Source organism: Schistocerca nitens, chromosome 7, assembly GCF_023898315.1.
Source record: "Schistocerca nitens isolate TAMUIC-IGC-003100 chromosome 7, iqSchNite1.1, whole genome shotgun sequence".
Lineage (NCBI taxonomy): Eukaryota > Metazoa > Arthropoda > Insecta > Orthoptera > Acrididae > Schistocerca > Schistocerca nitens.
The window spans coordinates 575,904,776-575,927,882 of NC_064620.1; the positions used below are offsets into that span (position 1 = coordinate 575,904,776).

The window sequence follows — 23,107 nt, forward strand, 5'->3', positions numbered from 1 at the left end:
GGCAGAAGCGACTCTCATCGCTGAAGACGACACGTCTCCATTCGTCCCTCCATTCACGCCTGTCGCGACACCACTGGAGGCGGGCTGCACGATGTTGGGGCGTGAGCGGAAGACGGCCTAACGGTGTGCGGGACCGTAGCCCAGCTTCATGGAGACGGTTGCGAATGGTCCTCGCCGATACCCCAGGAGCAACAGTGTCCCTAATTTGCTGGGAAGTGGCGGTGCGGTCCCCTACGGCACTGCGTAGGATCCTACGGTCTTGGCGTGCATCCGTGCGTCGCTGCGGTCTGGTCCCAGGTCGACGGGCACGTGCACCTTCCGCCGACCACTGGCGACAACATCGATGTACTGTGGAGACCTCACGCCCCACGTGTTGAGCAATTCGGCGGTATGTCCACCCGGCCTCCCGCATGCCCACTATACGCCCTCGCTCCAAGTCCGTCAACTGCACATACGGTTCACGTCCACGCTGTCGCGGCATGCTACCAGTGTTAAAGACTGCGATGGAGCTCCGTATGCCACGGCAAACTGGCTGACACTGACGGCGGCGGTGCACAAATGCTGCGCAGCTAGCGCCATTCGACGGCCAACACCGCGGTTCCTGGTGTGTCCGCTGTGCCGTGCGTGTGATCATTGCTTGTACAGCCCTCTCGCAGTGTCCGGAGCAAGTATGGTGGGTCTGACACACCGGTGTCAATGTGTTCTTTTTTCCATTTCCAGGAGTGTAGATAGCTAAGACATACCTACGAGAAAAGTCGCGGCCATTCTAGTGATTTCGATACGCTACTCTGTCTGGGATTTGTTTGAGAAAAGTCGCGAATATTCAACTTTTTTCTTGTACAGAGAACCTTCCATACGTAGCGTTATAAACACGGACTATTCCCTGAATAAGCCGGCCGTTGTGGCCGAGCGGTTCTAGGCGCTTCAGTCCAGAACCGCGCGGCAGCTACGGTGGCAGGCTCGAATCCTGCCTCGTGCAGGGATGTGTGTGATGTCCTTAGGTTAGTTAGGTTTAAGTAGTTCTAAGTTCTAGGGGACTGAAGACCTCAGATGTGAAGTCCCATAGTGCTCAGAGCCATTTGAACCTTTCCCCGTATAGGAAGCTAGTTTACATTCAGAAGCAGAAATACTAAGACTGAAGAAATAAGGAATAAGTAAAAAGTCTTAGTTGTAGCAAGTGCGAGTGTGAAGATTCGTCAGAGTGAGAGTGATCAATTGATTGTGAAGTATTAAGTTTTTATTACAGTAAAAGTACAGGTAGCTCAAGATATCTTTAGCGCCCCCTCCTTGATGTTTTTCTGTATCCGCCACTGCTCAAGGCCAGCATTGGTTTTTTTTTCGGAGGAGTTTGTGCATCGTAAGTTTTGTGTCTTATTTTTATGTTGCATTGGATTTGTCGTTTCTCATGTATTTCTTTGTCGCATTGCATTGTTCTGTGTTGTGTTTCGGTTTGTCAACTGCAGTACGGAATACAAACTTTAAAGATGTTGCTTTTTTTTCGCCTTCGCTAGCACTAATATTATGATATTTTCCAGCCCATACTAGTACTATAATAGGCGAAAAGACAGACATACGAGAAATCTGTAACCTGTACTTCAGTTGGCCTACACTGAAGAGCCAAAGAAAGTGGTACACCTGCCTAATATTGTGTAGCGCCCCCTTTGAGCATGCAGAAGTGCCACAACACAACGTGGCATGGACTCGACTAATGCCTGAAGTAGTGATGGAGGAAATTGACACCATGAATCCTGCAGAGCTGTCCATAAATCCGTAACTCTACGAGAGGGTCGTAATCTCGTCTGAACAACACATTGCAAGGCATCCCAGATACGCTCAATGATGTTCATGTCTGGGGAGTATGATGGCAAGCAGAAGTGTTTAAACTCAGAAAAGTGGTCCTGGAGCCACTCTCTGGCAATTCTGGACGCGTGGGGCGTCGCATTGTCCTGCTGGAATTGCCCAAGCCTGTCGGAATGCACAATGGACATGAATGGATGCATGAGATCAAACAGGATGCTTCTGTATGTGCACTTGTCAGAGTCGTATCTAGACATATCAGGGGTTCCATATTACTCCAACTGCACAGGTCCCACACCATTACAGATCCTCCATCAGGTTGAACACTCTCCTGCTGACCTGCAGGGTCCATGGACTTATGAGGTTTTCTCCAATAACCATACACATCCATCTGCCCGATACAACTTGAAACAAGTTTCGTCCGATCGGGCAACATGTTTCCAGTTGCCAACAGTACAAAGTTGGTGTTGACGGGCTGAAGTGAGTCATAAAGCTTTGTGTCGTGCAGTCATCAAGGGTACACAAGTGGGCCTTTGGATACAAAAGCCTATATCGATGATGTTTCGTTAAATGGTTTGCGCACTACCACTTGTTGATGGTTCAGCATTGAAATCTGCAGCAATCTGCGGAAGGGTTGCACTTCTGTCACGCTGAACGATTCTCTTCAGTTGTAGTTGATCCTGTTCTTGCAGGATCTTTTTCTGGCTGCTGCTATGTCGGAGATTTGATGTTCTACTGGATTCCTAATGTTAAAGGTACACTCGTGAAATGATGGTACGGGAAAATCCCTACTTTGTTGCTCCAACTGATCCAACAACTGCACCAGATACTTGTTGCCTTATATAGGCATTGTAGACCCCAGTGCCGTATTTTGCCTCTTTATGCGTCTCTCTATATGATATGCATGCCTATACCAGTTTCTTTGGCGCTTCAGTGTATATAGGCCAACTGGATACTAGTGCTAGCAAAGACGAAAAAAGTTACATATATAACATTGACATCCTTTACCTCAGTTGAACTGTGAATGTTATATAACTCTGAATATATGAATATGTGAATGTTATGTAGGTGAACTGAAGAACATGATACAAATGTTATATATGTCGCAGTTTTTTGCCTTCGCTAGCACCAGTATCCTACTCTTCCATTTGACCTATATAACTCGGCTGAAGACTGGGATAGAAATTTTACTGTTGTCAGTTTCTTTGCTGTCGCTAGTAATGCTTTGATAATTTTCTCTCGATACTATTAGTACCGAAGGCGAAAAAATACATTTGTATCCCATACTTCAGTTGACCTATATAGGTCAGCTGAAGTATGGTATACAAATTTATGTATGCCGCCTTTTTTTGTCTTCACATAATTCAGCTGAGGTACGGGATCCCAGTGTAATGTATGTCGACGTCGTTGTTTTCATTAGCAGTAGAATTTAACGTATGTTGACATCTTTACCTTTGCTAGCACTAATATCCTATTCTTAAGTTGAAATATGTAGATCAGCTGAAGTACAGGATACAAATTTAATGTATGTCGACTTTTTCGCCTTCGCTAGCACTATATCTGTTCTTCAGTTGGTGTATGTAGGTCAGCTGAAGTATGGGATACCAATTTAACATGTGTTTCTTTTCTCGTCTCCATTACTAGTAGCATCCTTTCTTCAGATGATACTAGTACTAGCCAAGGTGAAAAGACCGACATACGTAAAATTTGTATCCCATAGTTCAGTTGACCTATATGGTCATTCTACCATCTGGTGAGCAACATGTATGAGACAGGTGAAATACCCTCAGACTTCAAGAAGAATATAATAATCCCAATCCCAAAGAAAGCAGGTGTTGACAGATGTGAAAAACACCGAACTATCAGTTTAATAAGTCACAGCTGCAAAATACTAATGCGAATTCTTTACAGACGAATGGAAAAACTGATAGAAGCTGACCTCGGGAAAGATCATTTTGGATTCCGTATAAATGTTGGAACACGTGAGGCAATACTGACCCTACGACTTATCTTAGAAGAAAGATTAAGGAAAGGCAAACCTATGTTTCTAGCATTTGTAGACATAGAGAAAGCTTTTGACAATGTGGATTGGAATACTCTCTTTCAAATTCTAAAGGTGGCAGGGGTAAAATACAGAGAGCGAAAGGCTATTTACAATTTGTACAGAAAGCAGATGACAGTTATAAGAGTCGAGGGGTATGAAAGGGAAGCAGTGGTTGGGAAGGGAGTGAGACAGGGTTGTAGCCTATCCCCGATGTTATTCAATCTGTATATTGAGCAAGCAATAAAGGAAACAAAAGAAAAGTTTGGAGTAGGTATTAAAATCCATGGAGAGGAAATAAAAACTTTGAGGTTCACTGATGACATTGTAATTTTGTCAGAGACAGCAAAGGACTTGGAAGAGCAGTTGAACGGAATGGACAGTGTCTTGAAAGGAGGGTATAAGATGAATGTCAACAAAAGCAAAACGAGGATAATGGAATGTAATCGAATTAAATTGGGTGATGCTGAGGGAATTAGATTAGGAAATGAGACACTTAAAATAGTAAAGGAGTTTTGCTATTTGGGGAGCAAAATAACTGATGATGGTTGAAGTAGAGAGGATATAAAATGTAGACTGGCAATGCCAAGGAAAGCGTTTCTGAAGTAGAAAAATTTGTTAACATCGAGTGTAGATTTAAATGTCAGGAAGTCGTTTCTGAAATTATTTGTATGGAGTGTAGCCATGTATGGGAGTGAAACATGGATGATAAATAGCTTAGACAAGAAGAGAATAGAAGCTTTCGAAATGTGGTGCTACAGAAGAATGCTGAAGATTAGATGAGTGGATCACATAACCAATGAGGAGGTATTAAAGAGAATTGGGGAGAAGAGGAGCTTGTGGCACAACTTGACTAGAAGAAGGGATCGGTTGGTAGGACATATCCTGAGACATCGAGGGATCACCAATTTAGTATTGGAGGGCAGCGTGGAGGGTAAAAATCGTAGAGGGAGACCAAGAGATGAATACACTAAGGAGATTCAGAAGGATGTAGGCTGCAGTAAGTACTGGGAGATGAAGAAGCTTGCACAGGATAGAGTAGCATGGAGAGCTGCATCAAACAAGTCTCAGGACTGAAGACCACAACAAAAACAACATATGGGTCAACTGAACCTCTAAAACATTTTTTAACATACAAAGTCTCAGAAGATCATCTATAACTCTTTTTTCCATGCATCAGATCTAGGTTAGATTGAAACAATAATCCCATCACATTACAGTTCCAGTCTGCTTTGAGAACAATGTCGCTCAAGAACAATGTTACTGCAAGTGACAAGAATAATATAGATGACATTGAGAAAGTGAGCTCTTTCAGTGTTCGTGAATTCCTGAGCCATAAGAAGCAAAATGATAAGTTCATTGATGATACTGAAGATACTAGTTAGTTTGAGGCTCTTGATTCAGCATTACTCAGTAAATACTAGGAGAATATTATTTATTATATATCACAACATGTTGTGAAAAAGATTATACAAATGTTAACATGGGCTGAGAGTGAAGAACTTATTACTGTACTCTACATATGCCCGAATGATCGCACTTACTGCAAGACTCCTGTGGCAAGTCTAGCTGCCTTTACTATGATTAACAGGGGTGGTTTGCTTCACCTATCTGCAGCAGTTTGGCCAAGTGCGTAAGCTAGTCTCTGCCATTGACTGTGAAGACATGCATGAATCACAGGTAATATGACATATTGCTGCTGTGTGCCTTCAGATTAGATTAAAGGCACACACAAAAAAACAACAGCTGCTGCACAGGGTATCTACCTTGGTGAGGCAGAGGTTGGGGAAGCTAATTACATTTGCCAATGTATAACATGTGAATACATATTGAATGAAGCAGAACAATAAATAAAAATTTGATGTTCACATGTTACTAATTTGACCACCTCTTTCCTTTCCCAAAATTCTTACCTCTAAATTGGCAACATAACAGCATGTTAAGTGATTCATATTAACATTAAAGATTTTTCCCCTGTTAGTAGCAGAAATTAGCAACAAAACAATGGTTTAGCAGTTTTGTAGTCTAATGATGTGTACATAACTTTTCTTGTTACATGTAGAGAGAAATGCACTTTGTATCACATGTGTTATGATGTGAAATATCTGATGAAGTGAATATAATAAGAAAATTTTAATGTCAGTGTTTTGATCATTTTGTATCACTCTATAGTTTTGTCATTCGGAAAATAAAATGTGGAAAGTGAAAGCAAAAAAATATTTTGCGCAGAGGTAAGATTTTTGAGAAGTGTAATTTGTCAGCAGCTTTAGTTCTTGGAGGGAAGGGGTAGAAAGTACAACACAATAGCTAACAGTGAACTATAATTGACACACACAGCATCATATAGTGTACATAAATTTGTATTTTTTCTATGTAGCAGAACAATTTGACGCCTTGCCCTGGTTTAACTTGGTGACTGTGACTTCATATGTCATGGCTTTGTTTCAAGTAGTACTCTCTCAAGGTCAGTATTGAGCTCACTGAAGGGAACCTAGAATGTCAACTGTAAAGAAACTCAGTACCTCAAGAAATAAACAGCAGTATCCTAAAGGTGTTCTTCCGCAGTCAGCTTGTGGAGATGAACACTCATTTGCAAATATTGTTGTGAACTCCAGCATGTTCTGTGATTTTATTTCAAAAAACACTGTGTGCAGAGTATGTGGTGGAGACATGTCTTTGGAAGAGAATCAGTGACTTCACCAAGGCATTGTGTCAAAGCTGACACTGAATTTGGCAAAGTGTGAAGCAGTTGCTGCAACAATGTCATCACAAATCGCAAGTAATAATCTGTATGAAACAAGATGAGGTTAGTTTATAGGCTCAGATCATTGGTAAATGGAGGGAGGCAGGCAAACTCTTTTGTGCAGTGCTTGACGTTCCAAATCGACCAGCAAAATTTATGACATATAATGAAATTATTGCAACTGCTGTTTCTGAAGTCTGTAACATCTCAATGAAGGAAGCAGCTGAAGAAGCACTCAAGGAAAGTCATGAAAGTGAAAGTATTAATATTTGTGCATGTTTTGACAGCAACTGGCAGATATGTGGCTACGCTTTATCCCAGTCTCTACTAATCCCAGCTGGCGTTGTCATGGCTGCATCATTTATTACTGACAAGGTAACTGTCATAGATTTTAAGCAAGGACTTTGTGACTTGTGGCAGTGAAACTGAGAAAGAGGATGAACACAACTGTTGAAAGAATTATGCTGGTCCAAGTAGTGGAATGAAAGTAATAGGACTTCTCAGAATTTTTAATCATTTTGTGGCAACTAGAGGTGTTGCATGCACACAGTAGTTAGGGAATGACAGCAGCAAGGCTTGTGACTGGATATGTACAGAAGGACCCTATGTTCCTAGTGTCACAATTGCAATGCATTGGGCATGTGCATGAAACAATGGGGTCAAGGTTGAGAAGATTATTAAAAGAAAAGTCAAAATTGGTACTCGAAAATAAGGTCGTCTGACAAATGTTGAAATAGATAGATTAAAGAATTGTTATGGCTTGGCCATAAGAAGGAATATTGGGAATTTAAAAAATGTGAAGAAAACTGTGCAGGCGATCTTTTTCTGTAAGCTTTCCACAGATGGACATCCTCAGCATTTTCTTTGCCCAAATGATCCTGACACTTGGCGCAGGTACAGAGATATGCAACATATGACTACAAACATTCTTTACCTGCTGCAGTAATGAATGAAATTAAACCTATATTCAGAGTTCTTTGTAAAGATATTGTGTTGTAGAAATGTCTTCATAGGAAAAAATAAAATTTAAATAAAGGTGTAAGTTCTGTCATTTGGGCACAGTCATCAAAAACTGTACTTTTTCAGATTACAACCCTTAAATGTGGTGTTTATGGTGCAATTTTATGCTTGAATGATAATTTAACAAGGAAACTGGATTTTTTGGAATCATTGAGTGTAAAATCTAGTGGAAATAGGTACCGAAAAATCCTAGGTACAAATAGGGAGAGAAAGAATCCACAAAGCAGAAATTGCTAATTTAAAATTTTTTTGGGATAAAATTTGGTCATCAGTTGCAAATAAATTTTATTATGCTTAACTGGTTTTGACAAATTAATTTGTCATCTTCAGAAGCCTACAAAATTAGGGATATTATAAATCTTTAGACCTGGGCTGTACATTTATGTGAAGTATAAAAAGTATATTACAGAAACTTACTTAGTATTGGTTTAACAGATATAAATATCTTCTTCATAGAAGCATGATGCCATGGTATGTGTGGAAATGTACATAATGTATTTGATTATTTTAAACACTGATTGACAAATTACAGTAACTGAATTACTTCCGTGTATCTGTTGTGCCAGCAGCAAGGAACATTTATATAAAAAATATAACAAAGGTATATAAAGAAGTTAGAGTGTGCATAATACATCTGTATGATAGGAATATTATGTGATAGGAATGGCCTAACATTCACATTTCATAAGAGATGATATGCACAATAGAGGTGATGCAGAAAAAAGAGGGGCCAAGAGAGATAAGAAGATCAGTATGATTCAGATGATGCTCAGTATGGTGCAAGAAAATATTAATTGTAATTTCCATAATTCAATATACTAAAATTGCAGTATCAAACTTCTCAAACGTACGTTATATGGTTTTCAGGTACCATTAGTCACTGAGCTAAAAGCTTAGAAATATAAAATTTGGTAAATTTGTACTCAGGATTGTAATAAGTTATTACAATTAAATTAACCATTAACCCCACAGAAACTGTTTAATGATCACAAATGTATAACATAAGTGAAATTTTATTAGTGAAAGATTAAAAAAAAATCCTTGAAATCCTTAAGAGGTATTGTGTTCATTTTACTTGTAAATGCTGGCACATGTGTTATATACATTCAGTAAAAACTTAACTGTTTTAACAATGATGGTACTTTTGAAAGGTGTACATATTCAAAGAAAGAAATAGCATTGGCAGAATAGATAAAAAATTGCTTTCCATCTCCCCTTAAGTGTCTTTAAATATGGTGTGAACATAAACCATTAGGCTACACCTTAGGTCAGTCTGTTACCGTAATCTTTATTGGACATTGACATTCATTGGTTTCACCAACTCTTAACTGAATAGTACTTCAGTACTACCGAGCGAGGTGGCGCAGTGGTTAGCACACTGGACTCGCATTCGGGAGGACGACGGTTCAATCCCGTCTCCGGCCATCCTGATTTAGGTTTTCCGTGATTTCCCTAAATCATTTCAGGCCAATGCCGGGATGGTTCCTTTGAAAGGGCACGGCCGATTTCCTTCCCCATCCCTCCCTAACCTGAGCTTGCGCTCCGTCTCTAATGACTTCGTTGTCGACAGGACGTTAAACACCACTAACCTAACCCTAACTTCAGTGCTGCTGCCCGTGGTCTAGGGGTAGCGTCTTTGATTCATAATCAAAACGTCTTCGGTCCTGCGTTCGATCCCCGCCACTGCCTAAATTTTGATAAATAATCGGGCATTGGCGGCCGAAGACTTCCGGCGTAAGAAGTCAGCCTCATTCTGCCATCGGCCTTGTCAAAGAGGGCAGAGGAGCGGATAGAGGTTCAGGGCACTCTCTTGTCCTAGGGGTGGGACATTGCCCCTAAAGGTGGAAGAATCAGCAATGATCAACGACATAAGGATGCAGAAGGCAATGGAAACCACTGCATTAAAGACACATAACATGTATCCACAGGACATGTGGCCTGTAATTGAAGAAGTGTCATGATGATCTCTCCATTGGCAAAAGATTCCGGAATAGTCCCCCATTCGGATCTCCGGGAGGGGACTGCCAAGGGGGAGGTTACCATGAGAAAAAGATTGAATAATCAACGAAAGGATTACATTCTATGAGTCGGGGCGTGGAATGTCAGAAGCTTGAACGTGGTAGGGAAACTAGAAAATCTGAAAAGGGAAATGCAAAGGCTCAACCTAGATATAGTAGGGGTCAGTGAAGTGAAGTGGAAGGAAGACAAGGATTTCTGGTCAGATGAGTATCGGGTAATATCAACAGCAGCAGAAAATGGTATAACAGGTGTAGGATTCATTATGAATAGGAAGGTAGGGCAGAGGGTGTGTTACTGTGAACAGTTCAGTGACCGGGTTGTTCTAATCAGAATCGACAGCAGACCAACACCGACAACGATAGTTCAGGTATACATGCCGACGTCGCAAGCTGAAGATGAACAGATAGAGAAAGTGTATGAGGATATTGAAAGGGTAATGCAGTATGTAAAGGGGGACGAAAATCTAATAGTCATGGGCGACTGGAATGCAGTTGTAGGGGAAGGAGTAGAAGAAAAGGTGACAGGAGAATATGGGCTTGGGACAAGGAATGAAAGAGGAGAAAGACTAATTGAGTTCTGTAACAAGTTTCAGCTAGTAATAGCGAATACCCTGTTCAAGAATCACAAGAGGAGGAGGTATACTTGGAAAAAGCTGGGAGATACGGGAAGATTTCAATTAGATTACATCATGGTCAGACAGAGATTCCGAAATCAGATACTGGATTGTAAGGCGTACCCAGGAGCAGATATAGACTCAGATCACAATATAGTAGTGATGAAGAGTAGGCTGAAGTTCAAAACATTAGTCGGGAAGAATCAATACGCAAAGAAGTGGGATACGGAAGTACTAAGGAATGATGAGATACGTTTGAAGTTCTCTAATGCTATAGATACAGCAATAAGGAATAGCGCAGCAGGCAGTACAGTTGAAGAGGAATGGACATCTCTAAAAAGGGCCATCACAGAAGTTGGGAAGGAAAACATAGGTACAAAGAAGGTAGCTGCGAAGAAACCATGGGTAACAGAAGAAATACTTCAGTTGATTGATGAAAGGAGGAGGTACAAACATGTTCCGGGAAAATCAGGAATACAGAAATACAAGTCGCTGAGGAATGAAATAAATAGGAAGTGCAGGGAAGCTAAGACGAAATGGCTGCAGGAAAAATGTGAAGACAACGAAAAAGATATGATTGTCGGAAGGACAGACTCAGCATACAGGAAAGTCAAAACAACCTTTGATGACATTAAAAGCAACGGTGGTAACATTAAGAGTGCAACGGGAATTCCACTGTTAAATGCAGAGGAGAGAGCAGATAGGTGGAAAGAGGAGGAGGAGGAGGAGATTAGTGTTTAACGTCCCGTCGAAAATGAGGTCATTAGAGACGGAGTGCAAGCTCGGGTGAGGGAAGGATGGGGAAGGAAATCGGGCGTGCCCTTTCAAAGGAACCATCCCGGCAGTTGCCTGAAGCGATTTAGGGAAATCACGGAAAACCTAAATCAGGATGGCCGGAGATGGGATTGAACCGTCGTCCTCCCGAATGCGAGTCCAGTGTGCTAACCACTGCGCCACCTCGCTCGGTAGGTGGAAAGAATACATTGAAAGCCTCTATGAGGGTGAAGATTTGTCTGGTGTGTTAGAAGAAGAAACAAGAGTCGATTTAGAAGAAGAGATAGGGGATCCAGTATTAGAATTGGAATTTAAAAGAGCTTTGGAGGACTTATGCTCAAATAAGACAGAAGGGATAGATAACATTCCATCAGAATTTCCAAAATCATTGGGGGAAGTGGCAACAAAACAACTATTCACGTTGGTGTGTAGAATATATGAGTCTGGCGACATACCATCTGACTTTCGGAAAAGCATCATCCACACAATTCCAAAGATGACAAGAGCTGACAAGTGTGAGAATTATCGCACAGTCAGCTTAACAGCTCATGCATCAAAGCTGCTTACAAGAATAATATACAGAAGAATGGAAAAGAAAATTGAGAATGCGCTAGGTGACAATCAGTTTGGCTTTAGGAAAAGTAAAGGGACGAGAGAGGCAATTCTGACGTTACGGCTAATAATGGAAGCAAGGCTAAAGAAAAATCAAGACATTTTCATAGGATTTGTCGACCTGGAAAAAGCGTTCGACAATATAAAATGGTGCAAGCTGTTCGAGATTCTGAAAAAAGTAGGGGTAAGCTATAGGGAGAGACGGGTCATATACAATATGTACAAGAACCAAGAGGGAATAATAAGAGTGGACGATCAAGAACGAAGTGCTCATATTAAGAAGGGTGTAAGACAAGGCTGTAGCCTTTCGCCCGTACTCTTCAAGCTGTGCATCGAGGAAGCAATGACGGGAATAAAAGAAAGGTTCAGGAGTGGAATTAAAATACAAGGTGAAAGGATATCAATGATAAGATTCGCTGATGACATTGCTATCCTGAGTGAAAGTGAAGAAGAATTAAATGATCTGCTGAACGGATTGAACTGTCTAATGAGTACACAGTATGGTTTGAGAGTAAATCGGAGAAAGACGAAGGTAATGAGAAGTAGTAGAAATGAGAACAGCGAGAAACTTAACATCAGGATTGATGGTCACGAAGTCAATGAAGTTAAGGAATTCTGCTACCTAGGCAGTAAAATAACCAATGACGGATGGAGCAAGGAGGACATCAAAAGCAGACTCGCTATGGCAAAAAAGGCATTTCTGGCCAAGAGAAGTCTACTAATATCAAATACCGGCCTTAATTTGAGGAAGAAATTTCTGAGGATGTACGTCTGGAGTACAGCATTGTATGGTAGTGAAACATGGACTGTGGGAAAACCGGAACAGAAGAGAATCGAAGCATTTGAGATGTGGTGCTATAGATGAATGCTGAAAATTAGGTGGACTGATAACGTAAGGAATGAGGAGGTTCTACGCAGAATCAGAGAGGAAAGGAATATGTTTAAAACACTGATAAGGAGAAGGGACAGGATGATAGGACATCTGCTAAGACATGAGGGAATGACTTCCATGGTACTAGAGGGAGCTGTAGAGGGCAAAAACTGTAGAGGAAGACAGAGATTGGAATACGTCAAGCAAATAATTGAGGACGTAGGTTGCAAGTGCTACTCTGAGATGAAGAGGTTAGCACAGGAAAGGAATTCGTGGCGGGCCGCATCAAACCAGTCAGTATACTGATGACCAAAAAAAAAAAAAAAAAAAAAACTGCTGCAAGGTGTAACACCAAGCATAAAATGTTCCCAGAGCAAATTAATTTCATGACTCATGTCTTCTACCATTGGTATGTTATACACCCAAAGCGTGAGACACAAGATTCTTAGAATGAAGTACGAACATCAGTCAACAGATGACATTTAATGTTAAATGCTACTTTTAATTTCTATTTGCTACTTCTATTTGTGACTGAATTTGCAGCCAGACTTGATGGTGTGACAAAAGGTTCTTAAAAATAAATATGAACTTTGACCAACTGTTGGTACATGGTGTTGACTCTTAAATGCCATATTTAGTTGCTACTTGATATTTGTGACTTCTAGTTGTGAGTGAATTCATAGCCGGACACTGTAAAGTTGTTATTGTGAAAATTGCTACATCTCAGTCACTGTTATTTGTAACAGATACATGAAAGCTTGCCCTCTCATAAGCCTCCTTTGTTGTTCTCCAGACGAGGGTACAGCAGGTGCGTGTTGTTGCAGGTGGACCGACTGGCAGCAGGTCTGATGTCAGTGGGGCTGTCCCGCGGCGACCGGCTGGGCTTGTGGGGTGGCAACTGTCTCGAATGGTACATCACGGCACTGGCAGCTGCACGTGCTGGGCTTGCACTTGTCTGCCTCAACCCGGGCTATGAGGCTGCTGAACTAGGGCACTGCCTCTCCAAGGTATGTACCAGCCCTTCATTGGTCCGCCACTTAACACACCTTTCCCAACCTTGTCTACCAGGCCACCACATTGGAACACCACATTGCCAAGTTACCAGCCTTCTGTTTGTCGACCACCTCCTTCCTCAAGTCCGGCTACTGGGCCACCAAATTAAGGCACTGCCTGGACAAGGTATTGGTGTGTGGTTAACTGAACATCTGATACTCTTCCAGCCATCTCTGTCTCTTCCACCAAGTGAGCTGACACACTCTGTAACACAGTGGAAGCTACATTCAGATGCTTGGCAGTTCAAATCCGCATCCAGTCATACAGCTTAAAGTTTTCTTACTTCCCTAAGTAGCTTAAGACAAATGCAGGTATGGTTCCTTTGAATAGGTCATGCCTGATTTCTATATTCATCCATCTCCAGTCCAATGTCTGTTCCTAACGAAATATGTGGGCATTTTTGTGGGATCAGTACACACAGATAACTTAGAAAAATGCGCCTACAATCCATGTTGCACCTGCCTCTGTGCCTGAATGTATTAGCTGCTCTAACATGTCCTGAAATTGATTTAACTGTAATCAGTGCATTTCTGCACTAAGTCAGTTACACACAGTGATGTTCATGTGTTATTCAAACAGTAACTCACCAAGAAGCTGGTACAAGAGGACTTCATAAAGTAAGTTATGCATCATTGTCACAGGTCATGTAACTTTTATTGAAAGCTGTGCTACACTTTAGAATAACACTGGTACATGGTAGTAATTTTCAGCATAGTCTCCAACTCAATGGTTGGAATGCCCTGTTAGTGGTTCAATTCCTTGATGATAGAATCCATCTTGGAGCCATTCGAGAACCACTGTGTGAACTTCCTCATCACTGGAAAATCTTTCTCCCAGATGTTTTTTCAGCTTGCCAAAAAGATGGACATCAGTGATACGTTATCTGGACTTCTCAATGAACATGACCTACTTCTGTGTGGCACCTTTTCATGCCGCTGATGCAGCTTTGCATTTAGTCCCTATATAGTAGAATTTTGTGGTCAATTTGTGCAAACTGTGATGCTCCTGCCTCTATGTCCCAGCAGAACAATGCCAGCAGGAAACATTGAAACATGTACACTCTTCTGACAATGTGCCACTTTTGTTGCACTGTGGTCTTAGCATGGGACAACATGCGTAACTTACTTTCTGAAGCATCTTCATATAAAGTGTGTTCCATGTACAGCGCATGCTTCTGTTGCCTTATACACTGCAGTCTGTTCCTAGGACTCTGGCAGGAAGTGTATCAGTCTTCACTTTCATCCAAACTGGAAGAGTTAGGAGAGGTCTTAGAATGAAGTCTGAGAAATCTGTTGGACCAGTTAGCACTCTAGGATGATGAGTCAGACAGAAACAGAAAGATGGGAAACCACTGGCAGTGCAGGACTAATCAATTCAAATTCCATTGTTAAACATCAATAATGAGAGTCTGGATTACAGTCTGTGCATGATGAAGAGGTTTCTTCTGAAATCTCCCTCCTTCTGATGAGTCATGGCTGCTTTTATTACGGTCCAGGAACTTGCAGAACATTGGACCTTGTAGATCTAGAATTACATGAGGATCCTCTGAAGTATGTCAAAATAAGAGTGTAGTTTGCAATTAGTCAGTTGGTTGGTTGGCTTGGGGAGAGGGGAGCAAACAGTGAGGTCATTGGTCCATTGCATTAGGGAAGGATGGGGCAGAAAATTGGCTGTGCCCTTTCAAAGGAACCATCCCAGCATTTGTCTTAAGCAGTTTAGGAAAAATCACAGAAAACCTAAATCAGGATGGCTGGATGTGAGTTCAAACCATTGTCGTCCTAAATGCGAGTCCAGTGTGCTAACCAATGCGCCACCTCATTTGGTTTGCAATTAGTGCTCCATGAATTACTTGGCCAAACCATAATTTGTGACTGGTGTATGAACAATAAAGTGCAATCTGTTTTCAGAGAACTAATAACTATCAAAAAGACCACCAGTTATTTCATGCAAAACAATTCAAGAGCATTCGCTGCCAATGTGTGTATAACAGTATTAAAAAGGTGCTTCTCAATATGCTTGGTGAAACAGCATTCAACTAACACATTGAAATATTTAATTGTTGCTTCACTGATATCATTGCAGAAGTGCACTGTTTACTGCTAAATCGATTCATAATATGTATGCGGAGCTAGTACATGTAGATGCACATGAAGGTTGGCTACACAAGCCAGAATCAGGTGGCTGTATAAGACATGTAAACTTTTGTCTTTAATTACAATTGATTAAGGGAAAATTGGATGAATGGGTAGCTTTGACAGATGAAGTGGTGAAGGCAGCAGAGGATCTAGCAGAACTCCTTATATAACACAGCTGATATTGAATTTAATTGATGAAAGGAGAAAATATAAAAATGCAGCAAATGAAATATGTGAAAGTGAATACAAGTGACCAAAAACTAGACTGACAAGAAGTGCAAAACTGCTAAGCAGGAATGGCAGGAGGACAAATGTATGAATGGAAGAGGACATAGGTGAACATGAGGTGGGAGATACGATACTGTATGAAGAATTTCACAGAGTACAGACCTAAGTTGACACAAGGCCTTGAGAGTAGACGACATTCTCTCAGAACTACTTAGAGCCTTGGGATAGCCAGCCATGACAAAATGTTTCCATCTGGTGGGCAAGATGTTGAGATAGACGAAATATCCTCAGACTTCAATAAGAATATAATAGTTCCAATTCCAGAGAAAGCAGGTGCTGGTAAGTGTGAATATTACTGAACTGTAAGTTTAATAAGTCATGGTTCCAAAATACTAACACTAATTCTTTATCAAAGAATGAAAAAAACTTGTGGTTGGTTGATTGATCTGGGGGAGGAGACCAAACAGTGAAGTCATTGGTCCCATTGGGTTATGGAAGGATGGAGAAGGAAGTCAGCCATGCCTTTTTCAAAGGAACCATCCTGGCATTTGCCTGAGATAATTTAGGGAAATTTTGGGAAACCTAAATCAGGCTGGCTGACCTTGGGGAAAATGAGTTAGGAATCTGGAGAAATGTAGAAACGCCTGAGGCAATACTGATAATAAATATGTGTAATTGCTCACATTTAAATACTTGCTGTTTCTATGAAAGTGTGAAACTGTTAATGTAAGAATGTAAATAATCTTTGATGTGAGAATCACTAACTATTTTTTTTTTTTTTTTTTTTTTTTTTTGTACGTTGTTATCCTACTTGTATATTTTTATGTTAATGTTCTAAAAGTTCTATTAAAATTGTAATGTCTAAGTGACAAGTAAATTCAATTACAAATTTTCATGTATATGTATTTTAAATTGTAATGTTTATTGACAAGTCCTATATCATTTCGATGATGTACTACAAGGACGCTAATAAATTGAATTGAATTGAATTGAACCACTTATCTTAGAAGACATGTTAATTAAAGGTAAACCTATGTCTATAGCATTTGTAGACTTAGAGAAAGCTTTTGACTATGTTGACTGGAATATGGTCTTTGATATTCTGAAGATAGCAGGGGAAAAACATAGGGAGCGAAAGACTATTTACAAGTTGTACAGAAACCAGACAGCAGTTAGAAGAGGCAAGGGGCATGCGAGGTAAGCAGTGGTTGAGAAGGGAGGCAAGGGGCATGAGAGGGAAGCACTGGTTGAGAAGGGAGGAGACAGGATTGTAGCCTATTGAGCAAGCAGTGTAGGAATCCAAAGAAATATTTGGGGTAGGAATTAAAGTACAGTGAGAAGAAATAAAAACTTCGAGATTTGTCAGTGATATTGAAATTCTCTCAGAGACAGCAGAGGTCATAGAGGAGCAGTTAAACTAAATGGGCAGTGTCTTGAAAGGAGAATATAAGATAAGCATAAACAAAAATGAAACAAGGATAAAAGAATGTTGTATAACTAAATTAGGTGAGGAGCTGAGGACATGAGATTAGGAAATGAGAATGAAAGTAGTAGATGAGTTTTGCTATTTGGGCAGCAAAATAACTGGTGATGGCTAAAGTAGAGGGGGTATAAAATGTAGACTGGCAATGGCAAGAAAAGCATTTCTGAAGAAGAGAACTTTGTTAACATCGAATATTGACTTAAATGTTAGGAAGGCTTTTCTGAAAGTATTTGTAAGAAGTGTAACTTTGTGTGAAAGTGAAACATGTTTGGTAAACAATTTAGATAAGAATATAATAGAAGCTACTGAAAAATGTTGCTACATAAGAATGCTGAAGATAAGATGAGTAGATCATGTAACTCATGAGGAGGTATTGAATATAACTCGAGAGAAAGAAATTGTGACACAACCTGACTAGAAGAAGGGATCAGTTGATAGGACACATTCAGAAACATTAAGGAGCCACCAATTTAGTACTGGAGGGAAGTGTGGATGGTAAAAATCATAAAGGTAGACCAAGAGGTGAATACAGTAAGCAGATTCAGAAGAACGTGTGTTGCAGTAGTTATTTGGAGATGAAGAGGCTTGCACCCGATAGAGTAGCATGGAGAGCTGCATCAGACCAGTCTTTGGACTGAAGACCATAGCAACAACACCATAGAAAATTATGTAACTTAATAACTGTTAAAACTTGTGATCCATTTTTGACCTGTGTCTTGCTGGAAAACAAACACTGTTTATGCAGTAGATAAGCTCTTGCCAATGGCGTGTGCACAGCTAAGCATTAATTTGGTTGCAGGTGGAGGTTCGTGGTCTGGTGGCCACAGCCAGTGGTTATGACAGGCTGCAGAAACTTTTGCCAGAACTGGGAAGCAGCAAACCGGGGAAGCTACGGAACAAAGAGATACCCAGCCTCAGCACCGTCATCCTCACAGGCACCGAACCTGCTGTGTGAGTATGAAGGGAGAGTGGGAGGAGGAGAGGCACAGATGTAGGGAGGAGAGATAAGCAAAAAGGGAAGGAGGAAGAGAGGGGAAATGAGATTGAGAGAGAAGGGGTAAGAGATGGAGGGAGGATGTCAAGAAGGAAGAGAGGAAGTTGGGGGAGAATCTGGGAGGGGGTGGGATAGAGAGAGAGAGAGAGAGAGAGAGAGAGAGAGAGAGAGAGAGAGAGAGACCATAGGTAGAAAGAACTGCTACAGTGTAACCAGGTGGTAACTGAAAGAAATAGAAGATGAAAAGAAATGATACTTTTATTCAAAGACAATAATCGCAATGAAGTCACCATGAGTCATGATGGTCCCCTGCAGTACAAATGGCAGGGCATGGTTATTAGTAAGGTGTGTGATCACCACAGACAGCACTACTTGCTCTGCAATGTGCAGCCATGCTGGCCACATGGTTGTTATGGAGTTCTTGTGGTAGGGCATTCCATTCTTCCACCAGTGTGGTTGACAACTGCTGGATGGCCACTGATGCAGGTGTATGTGCTGCAGTATGTCTCCCTTACACATCGCATATGTACCTGGTGGGATATGAGTCAGGGAAGGATAGTCCATTCACCAAATATCATCTCATTCCAAGTGCTCCTCCACCTACGCAGCTTGATTCAGTTGTGCAATGTCACCCATAAAAACCAGACAAGCGTGAGTAGGACTTGCACTCGCACTTAATTATGTATGTAGATAGTTTGTCTATAGACACAGGTGCCAACTCCATGGGGCCTGAGGGGGCCCGAGCCCCCTCAAAAATTTGATTGGGGGGGGCGGAGCCTCCCAATAATTTAAGAAAATTATTAGTTATATTATGCTTTGTAAAATCACAAAATTATGTTGGAATTTTTTATTTTCCTTGTTTGACAATAGTTACCTTTTAAAATACATTCAGTAATGAGTTAAAACAAATAATTATTATGATAGTAAGCAGGTTAACTGAAAGTGAGTGGTGTGAATCATCATAGTGTTACAGTGCTGCAGGCACACTTAGAATTTATCCCGTTGTGTGAACCTTCGGGTAAAGTCTGGTGCCAGCGGTCCAGCACTGCATCCGCAGTGACATCAAAAGGACTGGAGCAGAAGCGCCAGGGACCCTCCACCTCATGTCACCTTCATGCTTCGAGACTTATGACGCAACGGCTGTATAAAGCCCATCCTGCTGTCACTGTCATTCAGTGGATAGTTTCGTTCAGTGCATGCGGCAGACCTGTTTAGTGTTCTGACTTTAGTATTTAGTGGACTATTTTATATGACTATATTTTATTTGTTTACTTTAGTCTCTTAGTGTATTGTGAATTAAGTTTGCAATGTATAAATTTGTCACTTGGATGTTGATGATACTGCAAGTCAACCTCCAACAATTATTGTGTCATCAGTTGCTTCATCTTCTTCAGACGAGAACCATTCACAGCCAAAACCTGGACAATCCGGTAAGAGAAGATAATTTCAGAAGTCTTGTCTGATCAAATATACATGGCTAGAATATGTAGCATCTTTCGAAAAAGTTTTTTGCAAAGCCTGCAAAGAGGCAGATGCTAAAAATCTATTACAATTTTCTTCAAAAAAAGAAGATGCATTTACTTCTGTAGGGTTTTTGAACTGGAAAAAGTCTTTGGAAAAATTCCGTCTTCATGAAAATATGTTTATGCATAAAGAAAGTGATCTGAAACTAAATTCTATAACTAACCGAAGTGTGGCCTCCCAATTGAAAGAACAGTTAGATAGTGATATGAAGAAAGGCCATTTAGCTCTTGAGACAATTTTTACTACCGTGCAATTTCTATGCCGACAAGGACTAGCATTTAGAGGGCACGAAGATGTAAACTCAAATTTTTTTCAACTGTTGGAGCTCCGAAAGAATGACATACCTGAGTTTAAAGATAGTTTAGTGCATTTGGGTTATAAGTGGATGTCCCATGATATTCAAAATGAGATCATTGATCTACTAGGAAAGTCTGTATTGAGAAAAGTATTGGCTTCAATCAAGAAGACTGAACATTTTTATATTATGGTTGACGAAACAAGTGATTCTACGATTCATGAACAAGTGTCATTTTGTATTGGTACTGTCGATGATTCCTTAATCATCAATGAAGACTTTTATTGGCTTATATGAGACCCCCAACACTGAATCAGAAACTGTGTTTAGTATTTTAAAAGACGTTTTTGCTAGTCTTGTTTTGTCAATGGATAACTTAAGAGGACAGTGCTATGATGGTGCCTCAAATTTGAAAGGTAAGTTCAAAGGACTGAAAAAGTTAGTTTTGGATATGCAACCAAAAGCACGTTATGTGCACTGCACTGCCCACAGTTTAAATTTGGCAGTTGTAGACAGTCTCCGTAATCTTATGTCCATGAGGGACTTAATAAACACCATAAGGGAATCAAACAAAAGGATGGGATGTTTCAGAAGCATATGCAGTGAGAGTGCCAACGGCCAAGCTGGTGTACGACCCCTTTGCCCGACTCGATGGACTAAGCGAGCTTCTAGTATTTTGAGAATACTGAAAAACTTTGAAGAACTTCTAGAGTTTTTTGAAACATTTTCTGCAGAGGACAAAACAGGGGCAGGTTACAAATGTGCAGAATACCTTGAGTCAATGTTATAATTCAAGACTTATTTCTTTTTATGCCTTTATTGCCATACAATGAACCCGGTAGAGGATGTCAGTGAAAGTACTCAATGCCCTCACCTAAGTGTTGCTGATCTGGAAAAAATATATGAGGGCTTGATTGGTATATTGAATGGAAGGTGTGATAGGTGTGAACACTTTTGGGAATTATGTTCAAAAGAAAAACCTTCACAAGTTGATGATCCTTCGTTTCCTTGGAGTCAAAGTATACCACAGAAGTATGAAAACAATGAAGCCAGCTCACCGCACACTTTCAAAACCCCAAAGGAATACTACAAAACTATTTAAATTGAAGTTTGTGAAATGGTGCACTCTTGCATTACTGAGTGGTTTGCCTCAACTGAACTCACACAGGTCATTGCGAGACTGCTTGCTTTTAGCAAACAGAAGTGAAACAAATTTGGAAAAATCAACAGAGTTTTTTAAAAAATGACCTAGACATTGAGAGACTGCATTTACACTTGAATTTGGTAGCCAATATTGCTAATAAAAAACAAATGGTCTTAAAAAAACATGCATTATGTAAGAAAGTGCATTACACTAGAGCCTGCAGTTGGAGAAATGTTATGTGAAGTAGTGAAGTGCATTAAGCTTCTCCAAGTAGTTCCAATCATGACAGCAACAGCAGAATGGTCATTTAGCACCCTTAGACATCTGAAGTCATTCTCGGATCAACAATGGGACAGAAGCAATTGAACAACTTGGCTGTTCTTCATGACCACTGAGACGTTTCGGATGAATTGGATATCCGACCAGTCATCAATGACTTCATATTCAGTTATCCGGTCAGACAGTCAAAATTTGCACCTTTCTACAGGCACTCTAGCCCTAATAATGGCATTTAGAGAAATATTAAAAATCTTTATAAAATAGAGAATTAAATACATACATAATGTTAAATTTTCAGTTTCAAAATATTAGTACTAGTTTAGTACTGTATTACTATATTATTATAGTACTGTATTAGTTTTTTCAAATACTTAATTTCCTGGGGCAAGACCCACAGTATGGGCTGCCCCAATATCTTTTATAAGTCGGCACCTCTGTCTATAGGTTTTGATGAGTGAGTTTGCGAGTATCAAAATATGACATAAAATGCTGTATCTTTTGTTTGCATAGATGCTGAACTGTAATTTTTTTACACTGCCAGAGGATTGTAGACCTTAGTATCAGACATATATTTCAGTTTGATATCCGTACCCTACCTCTACCCATTCCTGAGAAAAACAGGTCTCAACAGATGGGCATATCTTTTGATATCATTGATTTAGAAGCTTAAATTTTTTTACACCACAGAGGGATTGTAGACCTTAATATTTGACATAAATTTCAAACTGATGCCTCTACCCATTCCTGAGACAAAGACATCATAACAGATGGACAACAAAGTGGTCCTACAAGGCTTCCATTTTTACCATTTGAGGCATGGAACACTAAAAATGAGGTCAGGACCAAATGCACCCCTAAAAAGATGCTCATGGTGTAGGAGTACAGTGTCACAATAACGTCAGTTTTCTGCATGTGCAAGTGTTACACACCTTTGTTTTAGGAACATTTAGATAGGAAAGACTGACAGTACAATGTTAATAATGTGCAGCCAATTTGGCTCGTTTTCTTCAACCCCTTGCCCAGTTTAACATGTGCAATGCAGAGCCTGTTGCTTTCACATAATATGTTATACTGTGGAAAAGAGAGCAAAGGTTAACAGTTTTACATGTTGGCAATGCAGAAGATATTCTTAAATTGTGATAGGAGAAGATTTTCTGAAGTCATTCAGGTTATTTTTCAAAGGTATTTATAGTTTGTAGTTTAGTCTAGGACAAATACATTGATCCATAAAACCTTGAGATCACAAAATTCTGAAATTAGCTTAAACTGCTAATGGCAGAGTCTCTCTTGTTATTTTTGTAGAGGATTCAATATTTACCACAAAACTGTCATATCGCAACCTTGATTTTTAAGATTTTAAATTCATATTGATCTTTCTATGCATTTTATAAATGGCCTGTAATCAATGAAATGAACCTCTTGGCTCATATTACGTTCAAAAACTTCAAAATCTTGACTATCTCCAGGAAAAATTAGCATATT

At 40.2% G+C, this 23,107-nt stretch overlaps 1 protein-coding gene across 1 annotated transcript in view; it reads left to right on the forward strand.

Annotated features, from left to right (window-relative positions):
• The window catches only part of LOC126195245 (medium-chain acyl-CoA ligase ACSF2, mitochondrial-like), a 243,221-nt gene that overhangs the window by 131,164 nt on the left and 88,950 nt on the right, over positions 1–23,107 (forward strand). Inside the window, exons 3-4 of the mRNA XM_049933773.1 lie at positions 13,315–13,497; positions 18,189–18,340. Of these exons, the coding sequence (XP_049789730.1) occupies positions 13,315–13,497; positions 18,189–18,340 (335 nt within the window). The remainder of the gene's footprint in view (positions 1–13,314; positions 13,498–18,188; positions 18,341–23,107) is intronic.